The 27390-nt window shown below is 33.8% G+C and overlaps 1 protein-coding gene across 3 annotated transcripts; it reads right to left on the reverse strand.

Moving 5' to 3' along the window:
* Window positions 1-9699: 9699 nt before the first annotated feature.
* On the reverse strand, window positions 9700-27368 carry LOC107011005 (protein CHROMATIN REMODELING 4). Of its 3 annotated transcripts, none has more exons than XM_015210306.2 (12): window positions 27050-27368; window positions 24784-25070; window positions 24282-24383; window positions 23325-24143; window positions 20800-20904; window positions 17867-20620; window positions 15945-16102; window positions 13704-13818; window positions 13338-13426; window positions 12459-13101; window positions 10421-12217; window positions 9700-10312 (listed from the first exon to the last, which is right to left on the reverse strand). In XM_015210306.2, exons 2-12 carry the CDS (start codon window positions 25000-25002, stop codon window positions 10061-10063), a joined length of 7053 nt encoding a protein of 2350 aa, XP_015065792.1. In that variant the 5' UTR covers window positions 25003-25070; window positions 27050-27368; the 3' UTR covers window positions 9700-10060. The 3 variants fall into 3 exon arrangements, with proteins under 3 accessions (XP_015065792.1, XP_015065791.1, XP_015065790.1); XM_015210305.2 differs by having other exon boundaries at window positions 9700-10257; window positions 10366-12217; XM_015210304.2 differs by having other exon boundaries at window positions 9700-12217; window positions 27050-27367.
* Window positions 27369-27390: the final 22 nt, after the last annotated feature.

Below are 27390 nucleotides of genomic sequence, written 5' to 3' on the forward strand. Positions count from 1 at the left end.
GCCAAAAAGAACTGACTAAAGCAAAACCATTCCACATTGTTAGCCAACCGTTTTATATCTGCAGCACTCAGCAATTTGAAAGAGTTAAATCTGGGATTTAACAATATCATGGATACATGAATTTGTTGTGTATCATAATATTTTATATGTATCATGAAGTTTTGAAAATTGTTATAATGTATCATTCACTAAATTTAATAAATGCGTCATCAACTGTACTTGATGATACATAGAGAATCAGTGTGTCATCAACAATATCGTTATAATTTGTTGTTTTATTTTCAAATTGCAGCCAATGAAGTACAAGATTAAAAAGATACCAACACATCCCATAAGGTTTGCTGTCAATTTTAACAACAATCCTAAAGGACAAGAATGTGATCAGATTCCAGGGGGGAGGAGTATCTTCAGCAAACTGATTATGCAAGGAGACTGTACTGCATATAAACACCAGAGGCAGAAGCATCTCCAGCTTCCAAAGACCTTTACTTGCTTCAAATTCATACCCTTAGGTCTTGTAATTAGAGAAGTTGTTGTATTGTCTTTTTATTCACTATGTAAGATTGTTTTTCGTGTTTTGTAGCTGTAGCATGTATAGACTTTTTGTAATTGATAGGAGTGTAGATAGTTATCATCTATTTGTTTTGTATTGAACACTATTGGATGAATAGAGTGCATCGTTCACAAAAAAAAGACAGATATTCAACCAAGCATAACATACATAAAATAAAAGCGAGAAACCCCAATATTCAATTATAACTAAAGAGAAACATTATATATTCTTATTGTCAAATTGACCGTAGTGTACTTTAAGGATTTCAAAGGATTCTTAGAAATGATCAACAATTATTTAAAGAAGCCAGATTGAAAAGATAAATAGACTTCAAAATAGATGATATAATCTTTGATTTTCAAAATTTGAAATTAATATCCAATTACGTGCTGATTTTATGGTGATTAATGATCTGTTACCTTAAATTAAGCTGTTTTAGTAACAACATTAATTGTACCGTTTTTTCCCCATTTTTTTCTCAACAGTTTAAACTTACCATGTATCATTTACCATGTATCACTAGAGTCTAAAGTATCACAGAACAACAAATTTAAGGAATTTTTTGTAAATACTAAATTTATCGGGACAGAATGTAATTATTGAATTACACTATGGGATTCCTTAAATTTTTACTTTACATTATTACTAACGAGGATTCTCGCGGAGTAGTAAGTACTTCTTTATTCTTAAGTACAGGGTCATATTTGTTAGCGAGCGGTTTAACTCTGATGTGGAACTAACTTAGAACCTAATCTAATAGAGTATTATGATTTCGACGATTAAAAAAAGGTTTCAATTGTATCATACTAACACATTACACATGTAGAAATATACGTTCAAAATAAATTACAAACAACTCCTTTTGTTAATCAATACAATTTTAAATACCTTTTCAATCAAATAGAGTAGTCAAAGTCTCAACTTCTAAATATTTAGTTTATACTAATGTTGGGTTGCATATTTGTTAGTATTTTAATTATATATATATATATATATATATATATATTATTTATGTAACTATATACTTCGATATTGATATTCGTTATGTTATTTCTAAATACCAAATATCGTATCAAATACCAAAAAATTAAAATACATACTATATTGTATCATAATACCAAAGTTACGATATTAAAAATTTCAATATTATATGATTGATATTATTTTATTGAGCACATACCATATTCCACTCAACTAATTAAAGGGTATTTTAATCCGAATTATCTATTAAGCACAAGAATACATTATGGCACTCATTATATTAACTTTCAAAAAACATATCAAATATGAATTTATATTAATAACATCAAAATTAATATATGTATTTTTTTTTTAATATCTTCTGCCAAAATACCCCAACAAGAGGTCCTTTGGTCTTCTTAAATATTTTCATAGGTGAAATGCATGTCGAATTAACAATATTATATTTGGGTAGAACTAAGGGGAGAATTTAAAATAAACCTTGAATTTACAAGATAAATTAATTAAAATTTGTCCTAGTTCCTTTATTTTTTTAATATATCTATTTTTTTCATCCTAATTGTATTGTTTGTGCAGTGATACAGATATCACGTTGTAGCACATGAGAGGAGGAGGATCCATCACTAGTGGACTATATATTTTGTCAGTCAAAAGAGTTACCTTTCGGTCAAACCTTTTTGGGAACAAGATAATAATAATACTAAAAAATTAAATAAATAAATATACATAAATAAATAAATAAATATACAATTTGAAAATTTACCACAATACAAACATACCTTTTCATTCACGTTGACATGTATTTACTTAATTAGTTTCCTCGTTTCTATTTATATGTTATTTTTTATTTCTATGTTTCTTAACAGATTATACAAGCTTATCATTATATTTTTATTTAGTGCTTTCTTAGTTCAATCAATTAGCATGAATAAATTTATTTTGATTGGTGAATTTTACCAATAGACATGAATTTTTCTATGTTGGTCATATATATATTTTCAAGGTTAATAACTCTAAAGAGTTTAATAAAAAGAATAGTGTCATTTATCCGTAGATTTTGTGATATGACAAATATTAAGAATCATTTTTTTATAAGGACGATATATAAATAGAAATAGAGAATGTATTAAGGACTATCTATTTTTAAAAAAATGACATATAAATAGAAATCAAGAGAGTATTATTTATTCCAAGGAAATTGATCAATATATAATTATTTTTCAAAGGAAAAGAAAAAAGTTCAAGTGGCAGATCGAATACATTAAAATCCTTTCTATTTAAACTTGATACAAATTATTAATTACGCCGTAAATAGGCTAAACTTAAACAATGTCCTGAGCTTGAATATTTGATAGTCTTTATCCTTCTGAACATTGACATGACAAAAAAAAAAAACATGAATACACTCTCTTTTGGGATAATTTGTACAAATATAATTTGTTTCACTCAAATATATATATTTGGTGTCATCAGAAGTATATCTTGTACGAATCATAATTAATTAAACTTTAAAATATATTATTATTCATTCTTGATTAAAAATGAAACAGTCTCCTGTCAAAATTAATCGATTCATGTAGAGGTTTTATTTTGGGATAGCTAGCACCTAACTGTGAACTCCATGTGATGCCTCACAAGACACAGTTTCATACAAACAATGACCCCAAAGGCATTGACTTACGTTAATTATTGTCTACTTCAGACATTACAAGATATATTCCCAGAGATATGCTACATCCTATCTTCGAACTATTCAAATTAAATGTGTTTTTGACAACTTGGTACAATTTTTTTTCAATTATTAAATAAAAAACTAGAACTAGGGTTATTAATAAAAACCACCCTAGCTAGCTAATGACTTCATTAGTTTCAACTTGAAGTTTGTTTATTTCGTTTTGATCTAAACAGACTTCTGAATTTTTAATTTTTAATTATAGATACGTGAAATGTAAAAAATAAATAAATTATTGTCTTTATAAGTATACTATTCAGAATTTCGCGTTAAGGGGTTATCAAAAAAGAAAAGTAACACACAAATTGAAAGGAAAGGATAACAACAACTTTGATCTTTTGTGTAATTGCAAAACTCTATCTTCAATTACATAAACATGCAAGTTGTTGGATTTTATTTGCCCTAAATTTCTTACAATAAATAGATTTTCCTTTTAGGAAAAGATTTTGGATTGACTAATCATTTTTCTAGTAGGAAAAGGTTTAGGGCTTTATTAATAGAGACATGTTCCTTTTAACTTAATCAGCATTCACAATGTAGTCTTTAAGGACTTTGAGAGTTTTGGTTAGGGGGAGAATTTATGGGTCACAAGCTTGATATGTTATCACTTGTGTGAATTTCCCATGTATTTGAGTGAATTGGTTGAGATTGTTTCTCTCTGTATTTTGTACTCTCATATTTATAGTGGATTGTTCATCCCCTTTGTGGACGTAGGTTGATTGACCGGATCACGTCAAATATTTGTGTCTTTTGGTATATTTCTCGTTGTGTTATTACTCGTGATCTTTCAAGATTTGCTTTGTTAGCTTCCGTATTTACACCTACTTATTTTCGGTCCTAACACAAGTATCACATAATTCCAATTATTTCTGTTAAACCTTCTTATTTCAAATTTGGACTTTTTTGTAATCAGGCTTAGAAAAATCTCTTCTTTTTTCAAATGATAATAATGTACAATTTTTAAGGAGGAGTAATAATTTGTTATTTCTGAAGAAATTAAATAAGAGTGGACTGCCAATAAAAAATAATCAAGATCTCTTAGGATTCCATTTTAAGAATCCTTTTTTTATGTTTTTAATTAGACTGCCTATTAGGCCTATGATTGACCTCTATAATGACTGACATATCATATGAGTATCGTTTAATTTAAGCTCTTTTTGACAGAAATTATACTGATCGAATATTAATAAATTAACAATATTAAATTTTTATTGACTCATCATTTTTTTTCCTTATTATGATATAAATATATTCGAATGGTGACAGTTTGGAGATGTGTGATTTGCAAGTGGAAATTTTAAAAAAAAATTAATAATTATTAAAACGCATTCGAACAAAAGCAACCGAAATTCAAACCCTAAACATCTGAGTAAAGATGAAAAATTACTTATCATTCACTCAATTACAATCTTTATTGATTATTATAAATTGCTTGTTATTAATGTTATTATTTTATTTTTTTAAAATTGTGTATCTATCAAAAATAATTTTTATACTTTATATTATCGTTATAAAAGGCTGTTAAAAAAAACATCAGCTCTCAGTAGTCAAATAATTACTGTATTTTGGTTACAAAGAAACATTTTTTTGCTAGTATAATAATGCATAATACATTTTTTTTTTGGTTCCTCCCTTTTTAATTTTCTTTTTAATTAGCTTCAGGACAATGAAGAGGCTATGATAAATCCAACCACTTTTGTGGTTATCTCCACTTGCTAATTATTAAATTATTTTTATTATCAGGGTTTAATTATAAGTTGAATTATATTTATATAAAAGTAAAATAAAATGAAAACAAAAAATCGGGTAGAATTGAGAATGTTGAGATGAATGCAAGTATAGTAGAAAAAATACGATTAAAAACTAAAATATTTTAAAAAAATTAAAATAATAATCTTTTATGGTGAACAAAATTAAAAAATGAAATCGAGATAATTTAATTTAAATTTTCGATTACCTAAATTATAGTATAAAAAAAACTCAAATTTCTAACAGAAATTTCAAACGGTCAAATAACAATAAACAATCCCCAACTCCCAACTGGCATTAATTAATTAAATAAAGAACCAACGTACAGCTTATTAACTAAATTTATTTTATTTTATTGGAAAAAATAATATAAAGAATAAAGATGAACATGAGACTCTTGTGGTAAAAAAAAATATATATTTTACCAAAATGGAAAAAGCCAACAATCATGTGAATACAATAAAAATATGTTTGGCTCAGCTGCATGCAGCCTTTTACTTTTCATCTTTTTACTCTTCACCAACGTGGATGTGAGTGGACACCAATTGATCTCATCTGCTCACATGAGTCAGACCCCCCACCCCCACCCCGCCCACTTGATTCGGACGAATTCACTAGTTTTTCTATAACGTTATATTTATATTGAAAAAAATAAATGAATATATATATTCTTCGTTCATTTTTATTTGTCATGTTGCATTTGTCGAAAGTCAATTTGACTAATTTTCAAGGTTAAATTAGATTACATTAATTCGATATCATAAAAAAAATTAAATATTCAAAAATTATATGAAAAGTACTATTAATTACAATTTTTTGCATATCAATATGATAAAAAATATATTTTAAAATGTTAGTCAAAGTTCTTATATTTTGACTCTAAAAATAGAAATCATGACAAACAATAGCGAACGGAGGGTGTATGTATATTAACTTGTGAATTCACTAACAAAACTGATTGACAACTCAGCGATAACTGGTAGAAAAAAAGTCGTAGAAATACTTTTCATGCTAAAATTGTGAGTTTGGACCGCATTACCCTAAAATTTAAAACTCTCAAACTCTTAATTCTAAATCCTTCTCTGTGTCCCAACCCCGCCCATTTACCCATACAAGGCGAAATTAGAAATTTAATGAGAAGTATGAAAAAAAAATTCTCTAAATATACGTTCATAATAATTAACATTTTTAATCTTAATATATCACATATTTTGATGAGAGTGCATCGAACCATCGTTCGCGTAAGGTGATTCCGCTCGTTACCCCATCTTTACCACTTAAAAATATGTTTTATTAGTTACATTCATATTATTATTATTTTTATTTTTTAAAAAAAGGTTTAGAAATAAAATTAGTGTGGTTTTGTCAGTTATTTAACTTTAGTTTTAATTATATATTTTCTTTAAAACGGTTAAATATTCCTTAATCATTAGGATTCTCATTACCAACTATGGTTTGGATGCATGAACTGTTCTTTCTCACCCTCCACATTCGTCTTTTAGTTAATTATCGGTAATTAATTAAGAAATCTTTAGGTGCAAATACATATTACGACTCGTTAGTTGTTATGTTATCCATAAATAGTTAGACTAAAGTTTTATCATATTTTAATAATTTCTTTTTTATTATATTATCTTGTTTTTTGTTTAATTAAATTATTGTGGAAAAAATAATATCAACGAAAAATAACCTCTCAATCTAATAAAATAGATGAAATTAACTATGAAAAATTAATACGAAAATACTATAGGAGTATGTACTCATGGGCCGGAGTTAGGTCATTAATAATGTATTCAGTCGAACCCACTAATTTGGTTTAAAAACTGTATTTTTTTATAATTAATAATCAAATCTAATAACTTTAAAGAACTATAATCTCAAATTTATCAACTTTAAATCTTGCGTTCACCTTTATATATAATTAATATTTGTATCGATAATGTCCACAGATTAGTCCGGATATTACTGTATTAGTAAAGTAATTTAGTAACTGATACTTTGAACTAAACTTTTCTTTTTTTATTTACACATACACTGAACTTTTTTAAAAAAAGAAAACAAAAAAAACTCTTTCCAATCTTATCTTTACACTTGTCTTTACACTATATATTATAATATCAATGATGCATAGTACCAAACATAATATTAATTAAAAATACATTATACTATGATTTAAATTATCATCGAGACTATCAATTATTATCTCCAACGAACCCTCATATCTTTATAAATTCAAAACCTAGGTACACCATTTTCCTTCATCTCTCTCAAAATTAACCAAAAATCGTATAATACAAAGTAAAATGACACAAATGCAAGGTCGTCAATGGTACTGGCCAAGATCGTCAATCACCACCAACACCATCACCAGCACCACAACTCGAAGTTTTAGTACATCAACGTCAATGTCAACGTCAACATCAACATCATGTTGTGGGCTAACGAGATTGTTGAGGAAGTTGAAGAGATGTAGTAATAAAATGTTGAAAACGAGTAGTAGTACGTATAGTACTACTAGTCGTCAATCGTCGTTCCAATGTCGATACGACCCACTTAGTTATGCGTTGAACTTTGATACAAGTGATCATGTTTCTGAAGATGAAGATTATTACAAGTTTTGTGCTTTTTCATCTAGATTTGTTGCTACCACAAAACCTCATGATTATCAACCTCAAACATTGATTAATTAGTGGTGCTTTCCACTAATTAATTAAGCTAGAAAAAAAAAGAGAAATTAATTAAACATATATATGTGTATTTTCTTATTTTCATGATTATTAGTAGTTGGATGAAAATCATCTTGTATACGGTTTATTGATTGAGGATAACAAATTCCAAGTTTTGGAGAAACAGCTAAAACAAAATGGTAATTAATTTGATTCTTTTTATATGATTCTTTTGTCTTAATTAATGTGATAATATTTAACTGAATATAGAATTTAAGGACATAATTAGATTAATATAACACAATTTAACCTAGCCAGTTGTCATTGATGTAAGAAAAAGAATATTATATGGTAAAGTCTCACGTTTAAATCTCAGTGTATTAACAAAACTTGTGTTAATGGAAAGTAACATGTACTCGATGCAACACATAATCAGCACATAAGTTGGCTCGAAAACAAGCGATATAATAATTTATTATTTTTGAGAAAAGAATCATAGTCTGAAACAAATAAAGTCGTAAAGATGGAGAGTATAGTTATGAATGATCTGATTAAGCATAAAATATAAAGTTAGTTAATAGCTACTCAGATAAATTAAAAATCTCTTCGATAAACCAAAAACGACAAAACAATGGTAAGCAAAACTCAATTTGCTCATGACCTAGAAAATATAGCTAGGTTAAGAATATATACTAATAATGTCCATAGAGGTTATTAAACCTAAAATATAACGATCTTTTTTTTAATGAGTACATTGTTAATTATAGTACGAATGTTTAAATGAAATTTTACAAACGTAGACGTAAAAAATATATTTTCTGCATTTTTTAAAAATTATTATTGTGTCTTGGAGCGTGAGGGATGGGGGGTGGCTACAAATATTTATAAAAAGTATGCATGTCGGTTTGTACAAATTTGTGCGTCACAAAGAAAATGTTTGGTGAGCATGTGGCACTACCATGTGCTACCATTTTGAACATGATGTATAAAATTATTGTAAATTTTGTTAATGTACTATATTTCTTTTTTAAGTCAAAATTAATTCGGACAATTGACCACTCGATGATTGAAATCTGTATTTACAAATAATGCTTTTAATAGGATTTTCTTTTAAGTTTCGAAATCAAAACCTCCGATTAAGATCGAAACAGTTTTATCGATCACACCATAATTCATGTTAATTGTGCTCAAATATCTCATTAATAAAATCTTCTTTCTTAGGAAAAGGAGAAGAGTAGGTGCATTTTTTCAATTTCATTCCTTCTGTATAGTAAGCTCGTGTGAAGGGTAAAATGCAGTAACTTTTTTTTTGGTAAAAATCAACATTTTTTAAAAAATGATTCGTCAAATTTATAAACTATTATGATATGAAAACGATACAAGGTATATGACAATAGTTTAAAATTAGGAATTTTCAAAAGTTTTGAAAATAGTATAAAGTTCAAGGTTTAAAAATATCAAAGTAGAAGAAAATGTCAAGTTTTCAAAATTGTAAAAAGGGTGAAATGTTTGAGGGAATATCGAAATATTAATTTGCAAAATATAAAGTAAAATAATACTTCATTTTTACTCATAAATCTCCAACCAAACTAGATATGTACGATTACACTAGATATGTTTGTTGTTAAACCTGTGTACAAGTAACACACTTTCAACTTCAAAATATGTTGTTTCAACTTCAAATACATTTTGTCCAAAAGCTTCATGTCACAAGAAAAGCTCACATCTTTCAGTAAGGTAATTCACTTCAACCTGCCTTAAAGATAATCAAAACCACCAAGAAGATATTCATATATTTCACTATATATCCAAATATAGCCACAACACACCCACCTTCAAAATCAACGGCGATAATGACATGAGAATTGCATGAAATGTAACAACCTACCCAGTGTAGTCCCTTTCGAGAGGGTAGAGTGTACGTATAACTTCCCCTACCTCTGAGTAGAGGTTGTTTTCGATAGACCCTCTGATCAAGGAAAACAGTTCAAAGCAGTTTAAGAAATGGAAGTACAAGAAACAACAGCTAACAACAGAACATTGCTGCAAAGTACATAAAATACATCCAAGCAAAGTTTTGCTTACATGAACCATAGTTTTGACACTTAGGAAGTCCTAAATGAAATGCTGAACCCAGCTACTAAACAAGTCCTACGAGGTCAAAACCTCCGACTCTAAGGACGACGAACAATATTATATGCTAACTTCTATGTTTTTCTTTTCTCTTACACAAGCTTTACATAGTAACTTGTCTAACCTGTACTGTATTTGCTACTTTAACTGCATCCTGCCCTACAAAAACTGAGAATAATGGAGGGTCAGAGGCTTTAGTTACACTTCAAGAGATGATTACAACAATTAGCTCCCCATAAGGAAGAGCTATGGTTCACGGTCATCCTCCTGATGATCAGAGACTGTCCCTTCAGATGATATTTCCTCTACTTCTTCCTGTCTGGCTCGAGCAGAATCTGACTCTGTTTTGCTAGAATCCCTGCTATTAGTTTCAACTTTTTTCTCTGCCTGGAATGGACCCAATGTACTAGGAGCTGAGGTCTGATCTGTTTCCTGCTTCTCATGTGAATCTTGGGTGTCTGAAGAAGCAACCTGATCAACGGATTTGGGGAGAGGGACCATATTTCCAAGGAAACTTGGACTAGTAGCAATAGGAGGACCTGGTGCAACATGTGAATCTTGGGTGTCTGAAGAAGCAACCTGATCAACGGATTTGGGGAGAGGGACCATATTTCCAAGGAAACTTGAACTGGTAGCAATAGGAGGACCTGGTGCAACACAGGATGCAACCAATCGAAGCACTTCGGGTGAAGGAGACAATCCAGAGCTTTTCTTCATTAGGGGAAATGTTCTAGTTGAAGGATTCACATTCACACTTAGAGGAGGAATATTAAGGTTAGCTTCATTCGAAGGAAGTCCTGAAGTTCTGTCCATCACTTTAGAAAGCAGAGGGAATGCTGGATCCTGCAGACTACTTGTTCCAGCCATACTCTCACCAAGTACGCTACTACCCTGTACATCAATAGTTCCTGCAAAATCTATTGGGAACTGCCTCATTACTTGCAATCCATGTTTGTTCTTCTTCTTCTTCTTCTTCTTCTTCTTTTTCAAGCTCAACCGTGGGTCCCTGGGTTGAGATGGAGGGGGAGAAGGAATAACAAATGGAGGGATGGTGTGATTCTCCTCCCCATATAGCATGCGAACTGATTGAGCAATTGCAGAGACAGCAGGTGGTAAATCTGGTTCAGGGAGTTTTGTTGGAATATTCACTGCTTCACGAAGCCAATGTGGTAGCTTATTCTTCAGTGAACTACACTCAACCACTTCCTTGCCCTTTGATTGAGAAACTTTCTGACCTTTATCGAGTACAGGAAGTGATGGATAATTGCTAGATTCACCACCTCCCACATTGTTATGTGAATCATGTGAGATATTTAAAGACCTGTCAAGAAGGCTAGGCAAATTAACAAATCTGCTAGCACCATCATCATTCTCCTTTTGCAAGGCAAACCTGTTCTGACAACCCAAGCCAAGAGGACCCAAGCTACTGCTTCCCGACGAATTCAGCAGAAATGGTGACTCCGTAACAAAGCTTGATGGAGCTCCTAGTCTGTCTGATGGTCCCGCATTCAAATCTCGAGGAATGTTCACCCGGTACTTGTCAGCACTTGGAGTTGGAAGATGTGAGATATGTTTGCTGTTCAGACCAAGTCTCTCAGGAGGTTCCAAATGTGGAAAGCTGGAAGGCAGATCACGTAACCCTAGTTTCATGTCTGTTAGGTGAGTTGGTAAAAACTGTTCATTTAGTTTACAACCATGCAATGCTCGAGCCATCATTCCATCGGAAATGCCTGAGAATAAGCCTGATTTTCCCACTTTGGTAGGCTTGGATGGTTTCGGCGCAGATAATGCTGGTCCATCCATGATCTTGAGCTGCTCTTCTTCCCACCTAATTGATAAATCCTCAGGAGTTCTATACTTGGAAAATTTTAACTTCGTATCTCGCAGCATGGCATCCCAATTGCCCCTTCCATGTCTACGTACACCAATCCAGAGACAATCTAGTTCATCTTCAGACCAGACATCCAGTTTGTTTCTCCTTTTAAGTAGGTTGCCTGATCCTAACCCAGTTCTCAGCATAATGTTTTCAAGAACCTTCCAATGGTTTTCAGGAAATGATGATGATGAAGGTGCCATATGCCCCAACCCCTGTACAGGAGGCATCTCTTGTTCCTGCGGGTTAAACCTAGGTGCATCGTGAGGTGGAAATTTGAGATTGGGCAAAAATGGCAATACAGGGTGCTCACGAACAGACTCATTCACATCTCTTGATCCCAAAGACAAGTTGGGAAACAAGGCAGAGGGTGGACGTGGCATGTTCATAGCAGGAAATGGGTATCTTGGTAACAATGGCTTATCAAAAGGTTTGGGCAAAGCTGTCCTGTCTTGAATATCAGATGAAGTAGCACAAGAATTCTGTAAGTTACCAGCAGAACATCTTTCTCGCAAGGCAGGTCGAGGATGCTGCAGAGAAGGCATCATTAGGAATTCACATAAGCATTACATTTAATATGCATAAAAACATGTTACCCTCTCTGTCCCAATTTATGTGACAAATTTTCCTTTTTTAGTGACTTGTTTTAGAATACCAACTTTCAGAACTCTTCCTATCATTACACAAATTTCGTGCCAAGTCAAACAACATCACATAAATTGGGACAGAGGGAGTATAACAGAGAGAGAGAAAGAGAGAGAGAGAACATACTGGATTGAATGGGAGATAAGAATCAGGTAAGCTATTCTTTGGAGGCTGTTGTGAAGGGTCCAGGGGAAGATCTGGCAATCTAAATCTCGGTGGGAAACCTTTAGCAACCATTTCAGTTGAAATCTCAGGAGGAGGAGCAATAGTTGGGAACTCCAGTCCTAATCCTTGCCTGTGTTGTCGAACGTTTGACCTTGACAAGTTCCTCTGGGGTGCCTCCACCTGATGAGCATTAGGAGCACATAGTCCCAGAATTGGTAAAAGGTGTTTATCCACGGATTTAATATAGCTCATATCTTGTGCATGATTACTTGACTGGGGAATATCTGCAAGAGGATGGCCTCTTGATGGAAGATCTATGTTATCGTTCACTTTATGTTTCAGTTTCCCCAACCTTAAGGTTGAGTCACCCATGTTTTTGTGTGTCTCAGATGATTTAAGACGGCTATTGTTTTCCAAGTTCATGACCACGTGTTTCTCTTCACGGTGTTGTGATGATACATTCATCAAATTCACATAATGAGCTTGTGGAGGAAGGAGGTGACAGAGAGACTCTCGTCCAGCCTGCTCTTCCATGGGTCCAGATGCTTCTTCAATTGCATTTCTACGGGCTAGCCGTTCTTTCTGTTTGGCGCGAAGCTTAGCACTGCACCAAAAATATATTTAGATAAGTATTATCTTTCGAAGATAATAATTTACAGATATAGCCAAGTTATTCAAACAATCCAGCCAAAATGATGCAAAAGAATTCCAGTATCGTGCATTCTACTCTTTTTTCCCGCCATAAATCAAATATTATAAGATGAACCATCTCAATTCACTAAAGCAAATATGTTTCACTTAGACTTAGATGCTGATAAAAGCCAAAAGAGTGTGACTCACTATTTTTCCTTTAATGCTCGTCCAGCTTGACTGTACTCTCGCTCTGGTTCAGGCACAGGCACAGGCACAGGCTCCCCTTCCACGGCATTCTACAGTATCAGTCAATGGCCAAAATTAGTGTTCTTAAACTATGTCCTAATTAGGAAACCAGAGTGACTGCCTCCTAGGAAACAATCATCCATGTCAAACTCATTAGCTTCAAACAAACAAACATTATGCTTGTGGAATCACAACATTGTAGTAGAAATCAAAATTTTAAAGATTTAAAATACTGATCCCAAAGAATTGAGGTGAGGGTTGAAGAATTTATCAAAGAACAAAAAAAGAGGGAGAGGTGTAGAAATATAAATTACATTATGGTAGTACCTCTGTTAATGTTTCATTGGGGTGTGAAGCATATGCTTCCCTGTAAGAAATGGCTTTCCTTAGGCGCTTGCCTCGACCTAGCGCTGCTTCCTCCTCACTTTGATACTTCTCCCATCTACGCGCACAAGAACACCATGAAAGGAGGCAAAAGCCATAATGAAGGTATACCACTTCAAATGAAATCATTATCATAGTTTTGAAAACTGTGCATTCTTAAGTATGTAACATTGACTCTTCATTTAATCACCAATCAATCAAGCGACTCCTGGACATGAATCAGCCGGACAGGCATCAAAAGCAGCAATCATGTTACTGCGATTTTTGTGAAATTCACATATTTATTCTTCATTTCTTTGAGCCCAACATATGTTATAAAAAGACCACAACCACCATCTTTCAAGTGCTGAGAACACTGCAAAGCTTTCTAGTACCCATGTCAAGCATATAAACTAAATATTAAATAAACTACGATGGTGAAATCCTAATACTGCTTTCTGTGCTTTGCTTATCATTTTCTCTCTCTCTCCCCCAAGAAGAAACATTGGCAGAAAAAAAGAAAGGAAAGAGACCTCCAGGAGCAAGTGAAACCCTATATAATTTGAAACAATCTCTGAATGTATAGATAATGATTGTAAAATAACTTTACCCCTACACCACTAAAACATCCATTGTATCAAATACAAACACTTTTTTATCTTCTACATTGTCTACCAGAAGCCTGTACGAGTGAATCGTACAAGAGTTGAATCCCGTACTTGTATTGTGACTGGGTGTGTCTCCACTGTTTCAAATCAGTATTATCTTACAATTGAACATGTGAAGTGAATAAAACTGGGAGTGTTGGTGGAAACGGATGGCCTTCCTAAAAAGGACTGAGCTTCGGGAATAAGAAATATTTATAGCAACATCAGATGAAGTCTTTGAAACTGTTATCATTTTTCTTCTGAATCTGTTAATGTACTAATTACTAATTAAAGTAGTCAAAGATCTTCCCTTCGTTACTGGTAAATACAGTTTGCTCATCGAAATATTTTTTGCAAGAATATACTAATAGATAGTGGCCGACCAAGAAGATAGCAACCATCTGTTTGTATACTGTGAAGCAACTGTACGATTGTCACAGCTGTTTATAGCTCTGGTGAAGTAGGTGACGCACAGGAATACTATTGATATTTTGAGATGCTGGAACAATGGAGGTGCTGATGTAAGGAATAAGAGATGGTGAAGGCTATACCAACATGCATATAGTGGACAGAACGGAGAGAAAGGAACGTTGTGTGTTTTGAAGACGAACACAATTCATTATAGAAGATTAAGCTGGAATGTATCGTCTTGTACAGAATTATTTGTAGATTAAACCGAACCAATACTACAGTTTATAGAGTTCTTGTAAGCAGAAAAGGACAGCCTGAACTTATTGGTCTTCTTATTAAATTGGCTACCAGCAAAGCCTTTGGTGCTGACAAGTGATGAATGTACTCCTTTTCCACAAAAAGAAAATATACTTAATGCCAAGAATATATACTGACAAACTAATCGATGTACAGTGAAAGTTGGTTCTGCCTCTACTAGACTTTTTGCTCAATTGTTACTTAATGCAAAGAAAACATATAATGTCAAGCCCTAGTAAGGTTCTTAGCTTTGTATCGAATTAAACCACATGCTCCACCACTATAAATATAACAACAACTAGTACAACACCTCAAACAAGTCAGGAACTGACTATGTCACTCCATTTATACCCATCTCAGACTAATATTATAGAAGACACATTTTCAGGAGAAAAATCTCTTAACAAGAATGAAACACTCCTAGCAAGTGTTGGACCTAAAGTAAATGAACTAACATGTCAAAAATGCAATCTCAACAAATTGGTACTGCCTATATAAATCTTTCCTTACATTCTGGCCTACTTTTCGCTAGGTTTGCATGGATTCTAAGAAATTGTGGGTCTTTCTAAACAACTTCCTAAACACAATAGAAAATGAAGCTAAGAAATAGTCCATATGAATCCTTCAAGAAATTCATATGCAATTTATATTACACCTTTCTTTGTTTTGATGTACTCATATTGAACAGGTGTGAAATTGAAATACTTTGTGCATATTCTTCAAAATACAGAAAAAAACTTCACCATAGTATTGATACTTGCACACACCCGCATTGAATATATATGCATAGCTAAGCCCACATAATATGTATACCATCAAACAAATATAAGTAAGGTTGCCCAAGAAATACCTCACTCTTAAAAGCTTGTCCCACTCATTTTCTTCACTGCTACTTGCCAAGTTATCCTCTTTCTTCTCAACATTTTGTACACAAGTGTCTTCACTTACCACCATATCTGATGCTATTCCAGCTTGCTCTTCTGCCCCATCCTCATTCCATTCCAATGACTAGCAAAAGAGAAAGGAAAACACAACAGGTACAAAAAAAAATCAGCAAGACATTAGAATGATCTTATAATGATTGTTGTTCCTAAGATCTTGCATAGAAGTTGCCAAAGAAACAAATACTGCTTCCATAGTCAGGGAGCAGAATAAATACCGTAGAATTCTTTTTTAAAATAGCATCTTATGTTAAAGACAAATTGAATCATAACTCTGTAACTACAAGTTGAAGACAAGCAAGAGTATCCATGAAAAGTAAAAAGCTTTAGATTCACGAAAATAGACCACCAATAAAAATCTCAACTTAGAAAGACGCCGAACCATAATAAACAGAAAGTGGAAGATTCATCATTGTCACAGACACTTTACTAAGAGTGCATGGACAGTCATTACATGCCATTCATCATTGTCACAGACACTTTACTAAGAGTGCATGGACAGTCATTACATGCCATACCAGACAAAAGATCAACTGCATCACACTAAATAGCACAAGTCATAAAAAACTGTTCATTACGTGCAGAGCATAATTAGACAATTAAAGTGATTCTACTTTTTGAGCATGTAAATTTATCCAGTGAAAAGTTCACGGCATGCCATTCAAATCCAAACAAACTTGTAATGTTAACACAGCTAAAACATATACCACTCCAGTAAATTTATCTTTTACTTGGAATCGATCTGACAATTTATTCTCTATAGCAGCCTTCATCTTCAAGAATATACAGAACAATAAAGAAACAAGCTTGATAAGGGATGTAGAAAGAGTTTGGAAAAAAACAGTTTGCATTAGGGGGACTTAAGTTACAATAAATTCAGCATATTCTCCCAAGTAGGTTGAATCAGAGAAAACTTCTGAAGGAGCATTTGAAGAACTCAACAAGGCATAATGCCATAAGAACACTAACTCCAACATTTCTCCCACGCCATAAAAAAGGAGAGTTACGCTCACGACAAATACATAGCCTGTTTCAGAGACGGAAAATTACCAGTTGGAAGTTCCCAGAGAAATTTTCTACTTGCAACTGGTATGAGAGTTAGAGTTCGGATTAAGTTGATGTTGTTAAATTTGAGTAGCCAACTATAGTTTTGTCATTTATCACCTTTCCAGCAATGACAGCACAATATCTGGTTTAAGGTCGTTAGATAAAAACGATTTAACATTTTCCTTGTGTATTTCAATTACTTATATTGGAAAGCAAGAACTAGAATCCTTAGCTGGAAACTTAAGTCCCCAAGTAAAATACAGTTACGTTGAATCTTCACCAAATTGATGATATGAGAATTGTGCTACGACATTTATGTTTTTTCATTTTCTCATCTCTGCTTCAACTATCTCTAATTCCAGCTTCTTCTTTTGTTGTTAAGTTCAATTTCTGCTGCTGTTACAGTGATGAAATAAAGTAATAGGCTATATTTGACTAACCCCCCACCCCCACCCCACCCCACCCCACCCCAAATAATGATCTTGGACCTTCACACTTGCTTATATGAATTTTAATTGGAGAAACATGGTAGTGACGAATTATATAGCGAATCCAACATGTTTAATGATGCCTAGTTCTTGGATCCTCACACTTGCTCAGTTACTTCACAACTTCCAACTGTCCTTAGGTGCTCACTATCTATCTCACAGTTTGAGCTACAAATTAGACCCTAATTTGTCAGTTTTCCATTTCAGAATTATAGAGTTGGAAAATCATCCACTTCTACAAATCACTTTAAGAAATTTATGTCAATAAAGCAGATCTTTGGAAGAGCTATAGTTACCTTCACTGAGCCAAGCATATCATTCTCCAGTTCTGCTTCATTGTTATCAGGTGATTCTGACTGAAGATTTGAACGGTCAAGCAATTTCAAAATAGCATTTTCGTCCCACACAATCATAGTGCTGCCCTTGGTGCACTTATCTTTATACACATCACCCAGGCTACCAGTTCTCTTGCGCTTATGTTCTACTTCAGGAACTGTCTCATCTTTATTGCTGGAGTTTTCAACAGCATCTTTCTCTGCCATGCTAGAGGAATCACTAAAAAGTTCTTCTGTTCCCCATCGAAGGATGTCCTCAACCTCCTTTTGGGACCCAGATTTGTTCACAAATAGCTGATCAAGCATCAACTTCCTCTTAGCAAGCTGAAGTATCCGTTCTTCAACACTGGCACGAACTACTAGCCGGTACACTAGAAGTCTCTTTGACTGTCCAATACGATGAGCCCGGTTCATTGCCTGGATATCTGCATGTGGATTGAAGTCAGAGTCATAGATAATAACAGTATCAGCAGTAGCCAAATTGATCCCCAGGCCACAAGAGCGTGTTGACAATAAGAAGACGAATCGGCTTTTGTCCTGATTAAACCGTGCTATTGCTGCTTGACGATCAGCCACAGCAACGGAGCCATCAACTCTTTCATATGTTTTTTGCCCAAATTCAATTGCCAAGTAATCCTCCAGAATATCTAGAAGCTTAGTCATCTGTGAAAATATAAGGACTCTGTGACCTTCTTTATGCAAACTTTTGAGCATAGAGTGCAGAAGAGTCAGTTTTCCAGAAGCCTTTATTCTCATTTCATGAAGAAATTCCACTGAACCAGATTCAGGCTCAGTTCCTGGGATAAGATAAGGATGGTTGCAAACTTTTCTTAACTGCATAACAATATTCAGCATTGACTGCTGTGCAATTCCTTTCCCGATGTTGCGAAGAAGCTGATAGTTCTTCGTAAGCATTGCACGGTAATATTCTGCCTGGATAGAAGATAACTCAACAGGAACCATTCGTTCAGTTTTAGGAGGAATATTTTGCATGGCATCTTTTTTCAGTCTGCGAAGCATGTGCGGAGCGACAAGCTTTTTCAATTCTTCCACCTTTTCGGCTGTTGTAAGATCATTAAACTTCTCCTCAAATGACGATAGTGAAGGAAATGACGATGGCTGCAAGAAATTTAATAAGTTATACATCTCGCCAATGTTGTTCTGAAGAGGAGTACCAGTCAATAGCACTCGATGCTGGAAAGAAAATGTGTTGAGCATGCTAAAGAGTTTACTACTAGAATTCTTAAGACGATGTCCCTCATCAACGACAAGAACTTCCCATGGGATCCCACGCAGATAAGTGGAATCAACGAGAACCATTTCATACGTAGTCAAAAGAACATTGAACTTGTATGAAGTAGACCTCTTATTCAGGTCACTTTGATCCCTTGAATGCCATTCAAATTGACGAATCACAGCTCTTGCTTTAGCAGTCCCATGGTATTCTACAACATTTAGGTGTGGAGCCCATAACTGAAACTCTGCCATCCAATTTGGCATTGTGGACAGAGGAACCAAAACAAGAGAAGGAAGTGCCGCATTAAACTCGGTATACAATGATGATAAGAAAGCAGAAGCTGATATTGTCTTCCCAAGTCCCATCTCGTCAGCAAGAATGACATTTTTGGATTTATGCCAACACTTGCGCAACCAATTTAAGGCTTCCATTTGATGTGGAAATAATGAGCCTCCCAGTTCTTTAGGCTGCTCTGTCAGAGTAACTATATCATTTTTCTGGCGTTCTTTCCTTTTTCTCGCCATATCATCCTTGGTAGCATTTCTAGCTAATGCTTGGGATTCAAACTGATTAAACTGATCAATCAAATGAGATGACTTTGCAATCACAGGTTCCTCTATTTTTTCCCAAGTACATTCATCATAAGGAAGACCGGTCCATCTCACAAACACTTCATCTGAACCACTCGTACCAGGCCGAGTTGCAATAATTCGCTGAGGCAACTTCCACTGTTCATCACAAATATTTATTGTTGCTGTCCCATACTTTGCCTTGTAGTTGTCCAGCTTTCTTTTTGCCAGAATTTTCAGTTGAGACTCTGGGATCCAAGAGTTATGAATATTTGATTTCCCAACCCACTTAACAAGATATTCATAGACAACATTTACGCTGTTAGAAGTTGATGGTTTAGCCAAGACAGTCTCCTCACTTTTCTTGAAAGAGGTGGTATCTGTAGTAATCATTTCATCTTTTCCCTTGGCAGCTCCAACTTCATGAGTCCCAGATGTGACATCATCCTTTGACTTGGTTTTGTCATTATAGTTCTTTTCAGTGGAATCATTGCTTTCTCCAGAAGTATTCTGCGTATTAGCCAGATAATCATCAGCATTCACAGCAATGTCTTCTTCATTGTTGTTGATTGCACCTTCAGATACTGAACCTTGAGAGTCTTCCTTTACTGTGCCAGTTCCTTCCGTGCATTCTCTGCTACCTGATCTTCTGCACACATGCATTTCATCCTTGCTGGTATCATCCTTCGAGCTTTTTCCTTTATCAGGAATGTCCAAAGTTTCTTGAGAGCCACTGCCTGGATATTCTATACCAACCTCAACTACGGACACATCACCGCTGGGTTTTCCATCATTTACTTCCTCTCTCGCTGAATCTCTCAATGCTGGGTCATTTGCATTTATTCCAGGGATATCATGTGAACAACTAATATTATCATCTTGCACTCGACATGCCAGAACCCTATCAACCTGCAATTAAACATGTGTCAAAATAGGAAAACAGATTAAGATTATCATCAATCTCCTTTTGTTTCTCTGCCCTTTTAAGGGAAGTTTTACAAATTACATCAAAGAGTGATAAAGGAACAGATTATTCTTATTATTAAATGATAATAATAAACCTATAAGTTAGTCCTTGGAACAAGTACCTGTTGAAGACTGGGACCATTATTATCATATATTAAAGGTTCAACAGCAACTTTTCCAGCTTCATGTGACAGATCTGATGGCTGAGCACCCTCTTCAGAAACCAACTGCATTAGCCCAAAAAAAGAAATAAAATCAACAAAAGAAACAATTCTTGAGTTGGCTTTTGCATATTACAATATCAATTAAATTAAAAAGAAAACAGACAGCTCAGAAAATTGCTGCTTCCCTTCTTTCTCTCTTTTTCTTTTTTGGCCTTTCCAGTTTAGTTCCTAATTCATATAATTCCCACGCCCTTCAAATAAACTATTTTCTTTTACAAGCTAAAGTAAAGCTGTTTTTATACCAAAAAATAGAACTACTATTATTAAGCAGGAATTCAAATGAAGTACAAAGCTTCAACTTTTTCCTCCTTGTTTAGAATAGCACAAAGTTCTATTAACTCAAATAGAAGCAAAACTGTACAATTGAAGAAATCAAGCAGATTAATACTATCAATTAACTAGACAAGATGGTCAACAATATGGTTTGATCCCTCTATGGATATTAGCCTCCAGGCCCCAAATATTGAAGGCCTTATTACGTGACTACAGTCTCCTCTCCTGAAAGTAGGTTATCACAATATTTAAGCATTCATATCTTACAAAAAAAAAAAAGAGACAAAATAAACTGACATGCCTGTTTTGGGACATGACGATTTAGATACTGAAATTAATACTCAAGCTCAATTCCTTCAAATATCCTTTTTTCAATTTTAAATAAAAAGCATCTAAAAAAATTTAACACTATACTAGATTCAGGAGAAATAAACTTTTCTTAAAAATTATATTACAATTTAAGACTCTATCTAATATATAGAATTTTGCATTTGATTAACTAAATTTTATCATAATCTCGATAGAATGTGATTTAAAAAATCTATGTTCAGACTAATTTTTGGTTTTTTAATAGACAGATTTGCACCTTCTAAAAAACAAGGGCCCAAAAACTATTTTATTCCTCTTAACAGATGAAACTTTTGTTAATATATTATTTTAGTATTTAAAATTGTCTAATATTTTGAATTTTGAATTCAATAATTAAATTATACCATATTGTTGATGGAATGTGATTCAAGGATCTATGTTTGGACAAAATCTTTTTTTTTCCAAATAGACGAGTATAATCTGTTTGAGATATATCTACACTATGATAAGAAGAGAAATTTCTAACATGAAATGTTGATTTACTTTTCTACCTATTATTAAGTACATTTCATGTTGGATAAAATCATAATTATACTCTTAATTTGGTGATACTAAAATTCAGGATTTTGGATTTGAAAGTTGAGGACTGTCAAGCCTAACGTCATACTTAAATTTCTGAAGCAGAAATTTTACTTTAAAAATTTTATGGGATTGAATTTCTTTCTTTATTGAGTAAGCCAAATAGGATCGACAATCATCTTTTTCATATATTTACACATTATTCTTTAACTTTTATTACATGACTAAAAAGTAATTTGTAAAATAATATTCGTGCATTTAAAAAAAAAGTCTACTCCATAGATAAGATACACGTACGACATGCATGCCGTTAGACTGCTTAACGAAATTTTATTCTCCCTTTTTCTCCTTTAAAATAGATTTAACATTGGATAGTCATTTACTTATATTCCTCATATTTAGGACTTCTAAATCAACTAAAATTCTATTGATTATATCATTTTTAAATCGATATAAATAACTTCAAATTAATTTTTAAAATTCCTATTTTAAGTTGAGGGTCTATCAAAATATGTCTCTCTACTTCCAAGGTAGGGGTACAGTTTGAGCACACTTTACCCTCCCCAAGATCCCACTATCTGGGATTACACATGGTATGTTGTTGTTAATGTTGCACCTCTCTTCAATATCATGGTAAAAGATCTACTTGTAGACATGTTTAGCTTGGAAGAACTCACTCAAGGCTAACTTATGTTTTCTTTCCCCAACCAACAGATTGAAATGTTTTATCACTAAAGAAAAAACAACACAAATCTATCAAGCAAAACTGATGAAAAAGGTTTTGATCCATGTAATAAGGGTTTCATGTGTAACTTTGAAGCTGAGGATATTAGACATTTGTTCTTACATTGCATTGTTGCCAGAAATCTATGGGACATGTTCCTAAATATTTTTGGGCTATCGTGGTTTATGCCAAATAGCATGAAGGATGCCTTAATCAGCTGGTATAGTTGGAAGGGGCAAAAATCAAGAAGAAATATGAGGCAAACCATTCCTAGACTCTTAGTTATATATTGTCACAACATGGACATCATAGGAATCTGAGATATTTTAAGGAACCTAAGATTCATCCCTAGGAGCTAGATGTCTTATTAATTTGTGTAATTGTTATTATTGTGTAGGGACCAAGCCTCCTACTTTTGTAATACTACATCCTCTGCATGACTTCAATTAATAAGATATCCTACCTTATCAAAAATTGAAATCTACGAATCAAAAAAAAGAACAGATTTGAGAAAGAATACAAAACATAGGGATTATACCTCATCTTTAAGTTGGGTTTCAACAGTATCTCTCCTATCCCTATTTGATGCAGTCACTGAAGGCTGATGATTAACACGCTTACGCTTTTTCTGCAATTTGCTTGACTTTGAACCAGACCTTTTAGTATTATCAGCAACTTGCTTTCCCTTGTCAGTCCTAGATTTGTTCTGACTGTCAATGTTGTAAAAATTAGGCTTCCTTTTCCTGTCTTTTCTAGAAGCGGCCTCCGAAACAGCTACAGGTTCACCACCTGGAGATCTATCACTAGAAGGCAAGTCAGGCTTCTTTTCTGAGGCTTTGTCATTTGTCTTTGAATCCGTCATATTCAAAAAGGGTGTTGCATCATTCATTGAAGAGCTCGGCTTCTCCAATGGAGTATCTGCGGAAGGCACCCCCTTCTCAGCTGGAGTATCTGAAGGAGGCACTTCCTTCTCCACTGGATTATCTGCTGGAGGCACCTCCTTTTCTTTATCAGCACCTATGTGCAATGAACTACCATCTGCAGCACCATCCAGGGAACAGTGACTTGGTTCAATGTCACAAGGAACATCATTGGAGGAATTACCTGGCTTCTCCATTTGACTGAGGTGTGATAAAGGAGTTCTTTCTTTGCCCGAGGATCTTTTTTTACCAGGAATGGAGCTTTCAAAAATCAGGGATATTTTGGAGATTCCAGATGACTTATTTTCATTCTTTGCTTTTCCACCTGTAAATTTTGTCCTTGCCCGTTTCGAGACCATATCTAGAGGATTAACAGACTCATGTGTATCGTTCTTCTGGTAACATGTTGGACATTCCCACTTTCCAGTTGGTATACGCTATATAGGATAAAAAAAAATGTCAGTAACAAAAGTAAACTGGATAGGATAAATTGGAAACGGAAACCCAAACTACTACATGAAAGGTTTAAATGAAAATCGTCAATCCGGTTTGAAATAAAGCAACTATAAGTATACCTTAAGAGGAGGATCCAGACACTGAATATGGTATGTACGCGGACAGCTTTCACAGCAAAGCAAATTTCCACCAAGATCACAAACAACACATTCATAATAGTACTGGATGAGAGCAGATGGAAACAAGCGTCAGAAGCATTTTGAAAAGGCAAATGTATATAAGCGATAAAGGTCGTGGAAAATACGTAAATCACACAGTACATGAATCACACAGCAAGGCAATAAAAATCAAATAGCTTTTTTGATCAGACAATTCTGGCAAGATGATAGCAAAACTAACGGTGAGAGCTTAGAGGTAACGTACTCATAAAGAACTAACCAAAAAGAGAAAAGCAAGGACAACCAAAAACGTTAAGAATACCAAGCTAAAGATGCATGTTGGTCTCTTGATCAAGAAGTAAGGGAAATCTTCCTCCTAACTACAGTTCAAGTCTTGTTTACCATGTAGTTTCACTCCCATAAATTGAAAAGAAACAAAGAAAAACATAATGAATATACTAACCCCATCATTTCCTTTCTTCTTGCTAGAAGAACGACTTGAAGTGATTTCGTTTTTCACTCGACTGTTGGGTGAGTCACTCGAGGGTAAATCCAAGGGTTTTGAAGCCTTTTCTTTGCCATTTGACACATCAGGACCAGATGGAAGTTTTCGACGCTTGCGTTTTAAGACCCAGTTTCTGTTAATCATTTTACTGGACGGTGAACCGTTTTCTTTCACCATTGCATACGGGATTGTACATCTCAAGCCAGAAAATCAGGACCTTCAGGCATCAAACAAATCACATATGCCTGCAAAATTTTGTTTCTAAGAGCGTTAGACATGAACCTGAAAGGAAAAACTACAACACCTTTTGGAAATAAAGGTAAAGAAAGAAGATTTAAGCATACTGCATGAACAGAAAACATAGTAGGCTATTCAAATAGGAAAAAACTTTACATTATAATAACAACAAAGCTCCCTAAACTTCGATCTCGATTCTACTTTTTCCCTTCTTTTTTTTAGAAGCATCTTTGACGCTCTTAACTATAAAACAAATGGAAAAGCCACTTTCTTAGGGTGAACACAACATAGTGTGCTGGAGCTTTCTAATGCATTCACATAGATGACAACTTAGTTAGCTTATTAAATCTTCATTCACTGAACGAGTATCAAACACTGCTTCGTTGTAGATGATCATCTTTTATGTACATGATATTAGCTTGTGAATACCTAGCGTTGCGTAATCGAACATGTAATTGAGGATGCAAAGTAGAATGTTGAAACTAGATCCATGAAACTCATCGTAATTAATGTGTAAGAAAGATGAAAGCTACCTCGAAATTAAATGGTGGAAAGAACACAAAAAATAATAACATTGGGAACACTAAACATGAATTGACCCTACAGAGACCAACAATGACCTAATAATTTCTAGAGAACCACTACAAATAAACCTTAAAACGAAGTTAGCATCAGCCAAAAGAAGATAATTGGCAAATTTAAAAATGAACACTAGGACAAAGTAGCAACGAGGTATACTTTTAATATAGTAGGTTGGTTTAGCAAAAAAAATATGCGTCCAGATAAACAGACATAAATACACTACCTTGACTAATTTAACAGAAAAAATAAGCATCACTTCCAGAAATTTTTCGAACTAGGATAAAACGAGACAAGTAGCTGAAATCATAAACTGAAGATGCAGCTAGTGGAATATGAAAGTATAACTTTGTAGGTTCAACATGGTTCATGAATCAAAATTGAAGTATATAAGGAAACCGAACTTAATTAATTAAAGGACAGTTTAGATTATCAGAAATGCAAGTACATCATTATTACTTGGAAAACACCAACTTCCACAATAATCGGTTTTCACCTATATTTTAAAGCATCAACTTCCACAACAACACAACAATCTATTTCACACACACACACACACATATATATATATGGGGAGATGATTTAAAACCAAGCCCTCAAACAGAATTTAATTAACAGGCTTACGCCATAGTAAGGCAGGTTAGGGGAAATTATACCATGTTCTTCACTTCCAACATAGATGTAGGCATTTCATTTACAAATTTATATGGCACTAAAATCAGAGTTAAAACTCAACCAGATAAGGAAAATAGCACAGTTGCATTTCACTTCCAACATAGACATATGTGTTTCAGTTAGAAATCTGTAAGGCACTAAAACCTGAGCTAAAATTCAACCAGATAAGGAAAACGGCATAATTGCAATTAAAGAATTGCTAAAACCTAAATTAAAATTCAACCAGATAAGGAAATCAGCAACAATCACAGTTAAAGAATCGTTAATTTCTATTTCAACAGACCTTGATATCAAGTCGCAACTAGCAACGCAAATGCTCAAGCCAGTAGAGACTTACTAAAGCCATTCAAACAATTTTTTGATGAACACTGAAGCCATTCAAATAATCAAAGCCACATTTTTCCTCTTTATGAATCCAGCAGAACAAGCATGTGTTATACAGAAAACAAAACCACCACATGCATGCACAGCTGAATTAAACCATCAATTGATCATAACCCTTTCAAAACCCCTCAACTATTTCAATTAGCACCGCCAAGACACAATTGAAATCACCTAAAGATCAAACCTTTACAACAAAATCAAGCTAAAACACACAACATTCCCACCAATCAAGCTACACCCACATCAAACTAAACAACAAAACACACAAAAAATCAGCTCAAATTAAAAACTTAGCAAGTCCCATTCTTTTATCAGAATGACACCAACCCAGATAAAGATTAACACATACCTGCAGATCAAAACATATAAAAATCCAATCTTTATATATATATATATCAGCTGAATCAAGAACAACAAAGTAAGAAAAGGGTAAAAGGGGAGTAACCCAATTTAGGGTATGAGGTATACAATAAAGAGAGAGAAAGAGAAAGCAAGCGGTAGAAGGCAGCCAAAAGATATAAATAGAGAGAAAAGGTTTTAGAGAGAGAGAGAGAAAGAGTGCATCCAAATACGGATTCACCGGGGTTATAGGACTTTGGGGGTTACACATCACAACACACACAGCTCAACACAAACACCAAACACTGACATGGCAGGCCAAAGGAGGGGGTGAGGGGGGGGGTTTGTTTC

This window comes from Solanum pennellii, chromosome 2 (genome assembly GCF_001406875.1).
Source record: "Solanum pennellii chromosome 2, SPENNV200".
NCBI classification, from domain to species: Eukaryota; Viridiplantae; Streptophyta; class Magnoliopsida; order Solanales; family Solanaceae; genus Solanum; species Solanum pennellii.

What these genes read in the sequence shown, in the direction of transcription:
- LOC107011005 (XM_015210304.2), bottom strand. Translation starts at nt 25,002, where the DNA reads ATGGTGAAAGAAAACGGTTCACCGTCCAGTAAAATGATTAACAGAAAC. An exon ending in CGAGCATTAAAGGAAAAATA is followed by an intron (nt 13,102 to 13,337) that starts GTGAGTCACACT and finishes TTTTTGGTGCAG; the next exon opens with TGCTAAGCTTCGCGCCAAAC. An exon ending in CTTATCTCCCATTCAATCCA is followed by an intron (nt 12,218 to 12,458) that starts GTATGTTCTCTC and finishes CCTTCTCTGCAG; the next exon opens with CATCCTCGACCTGCCTTGCG.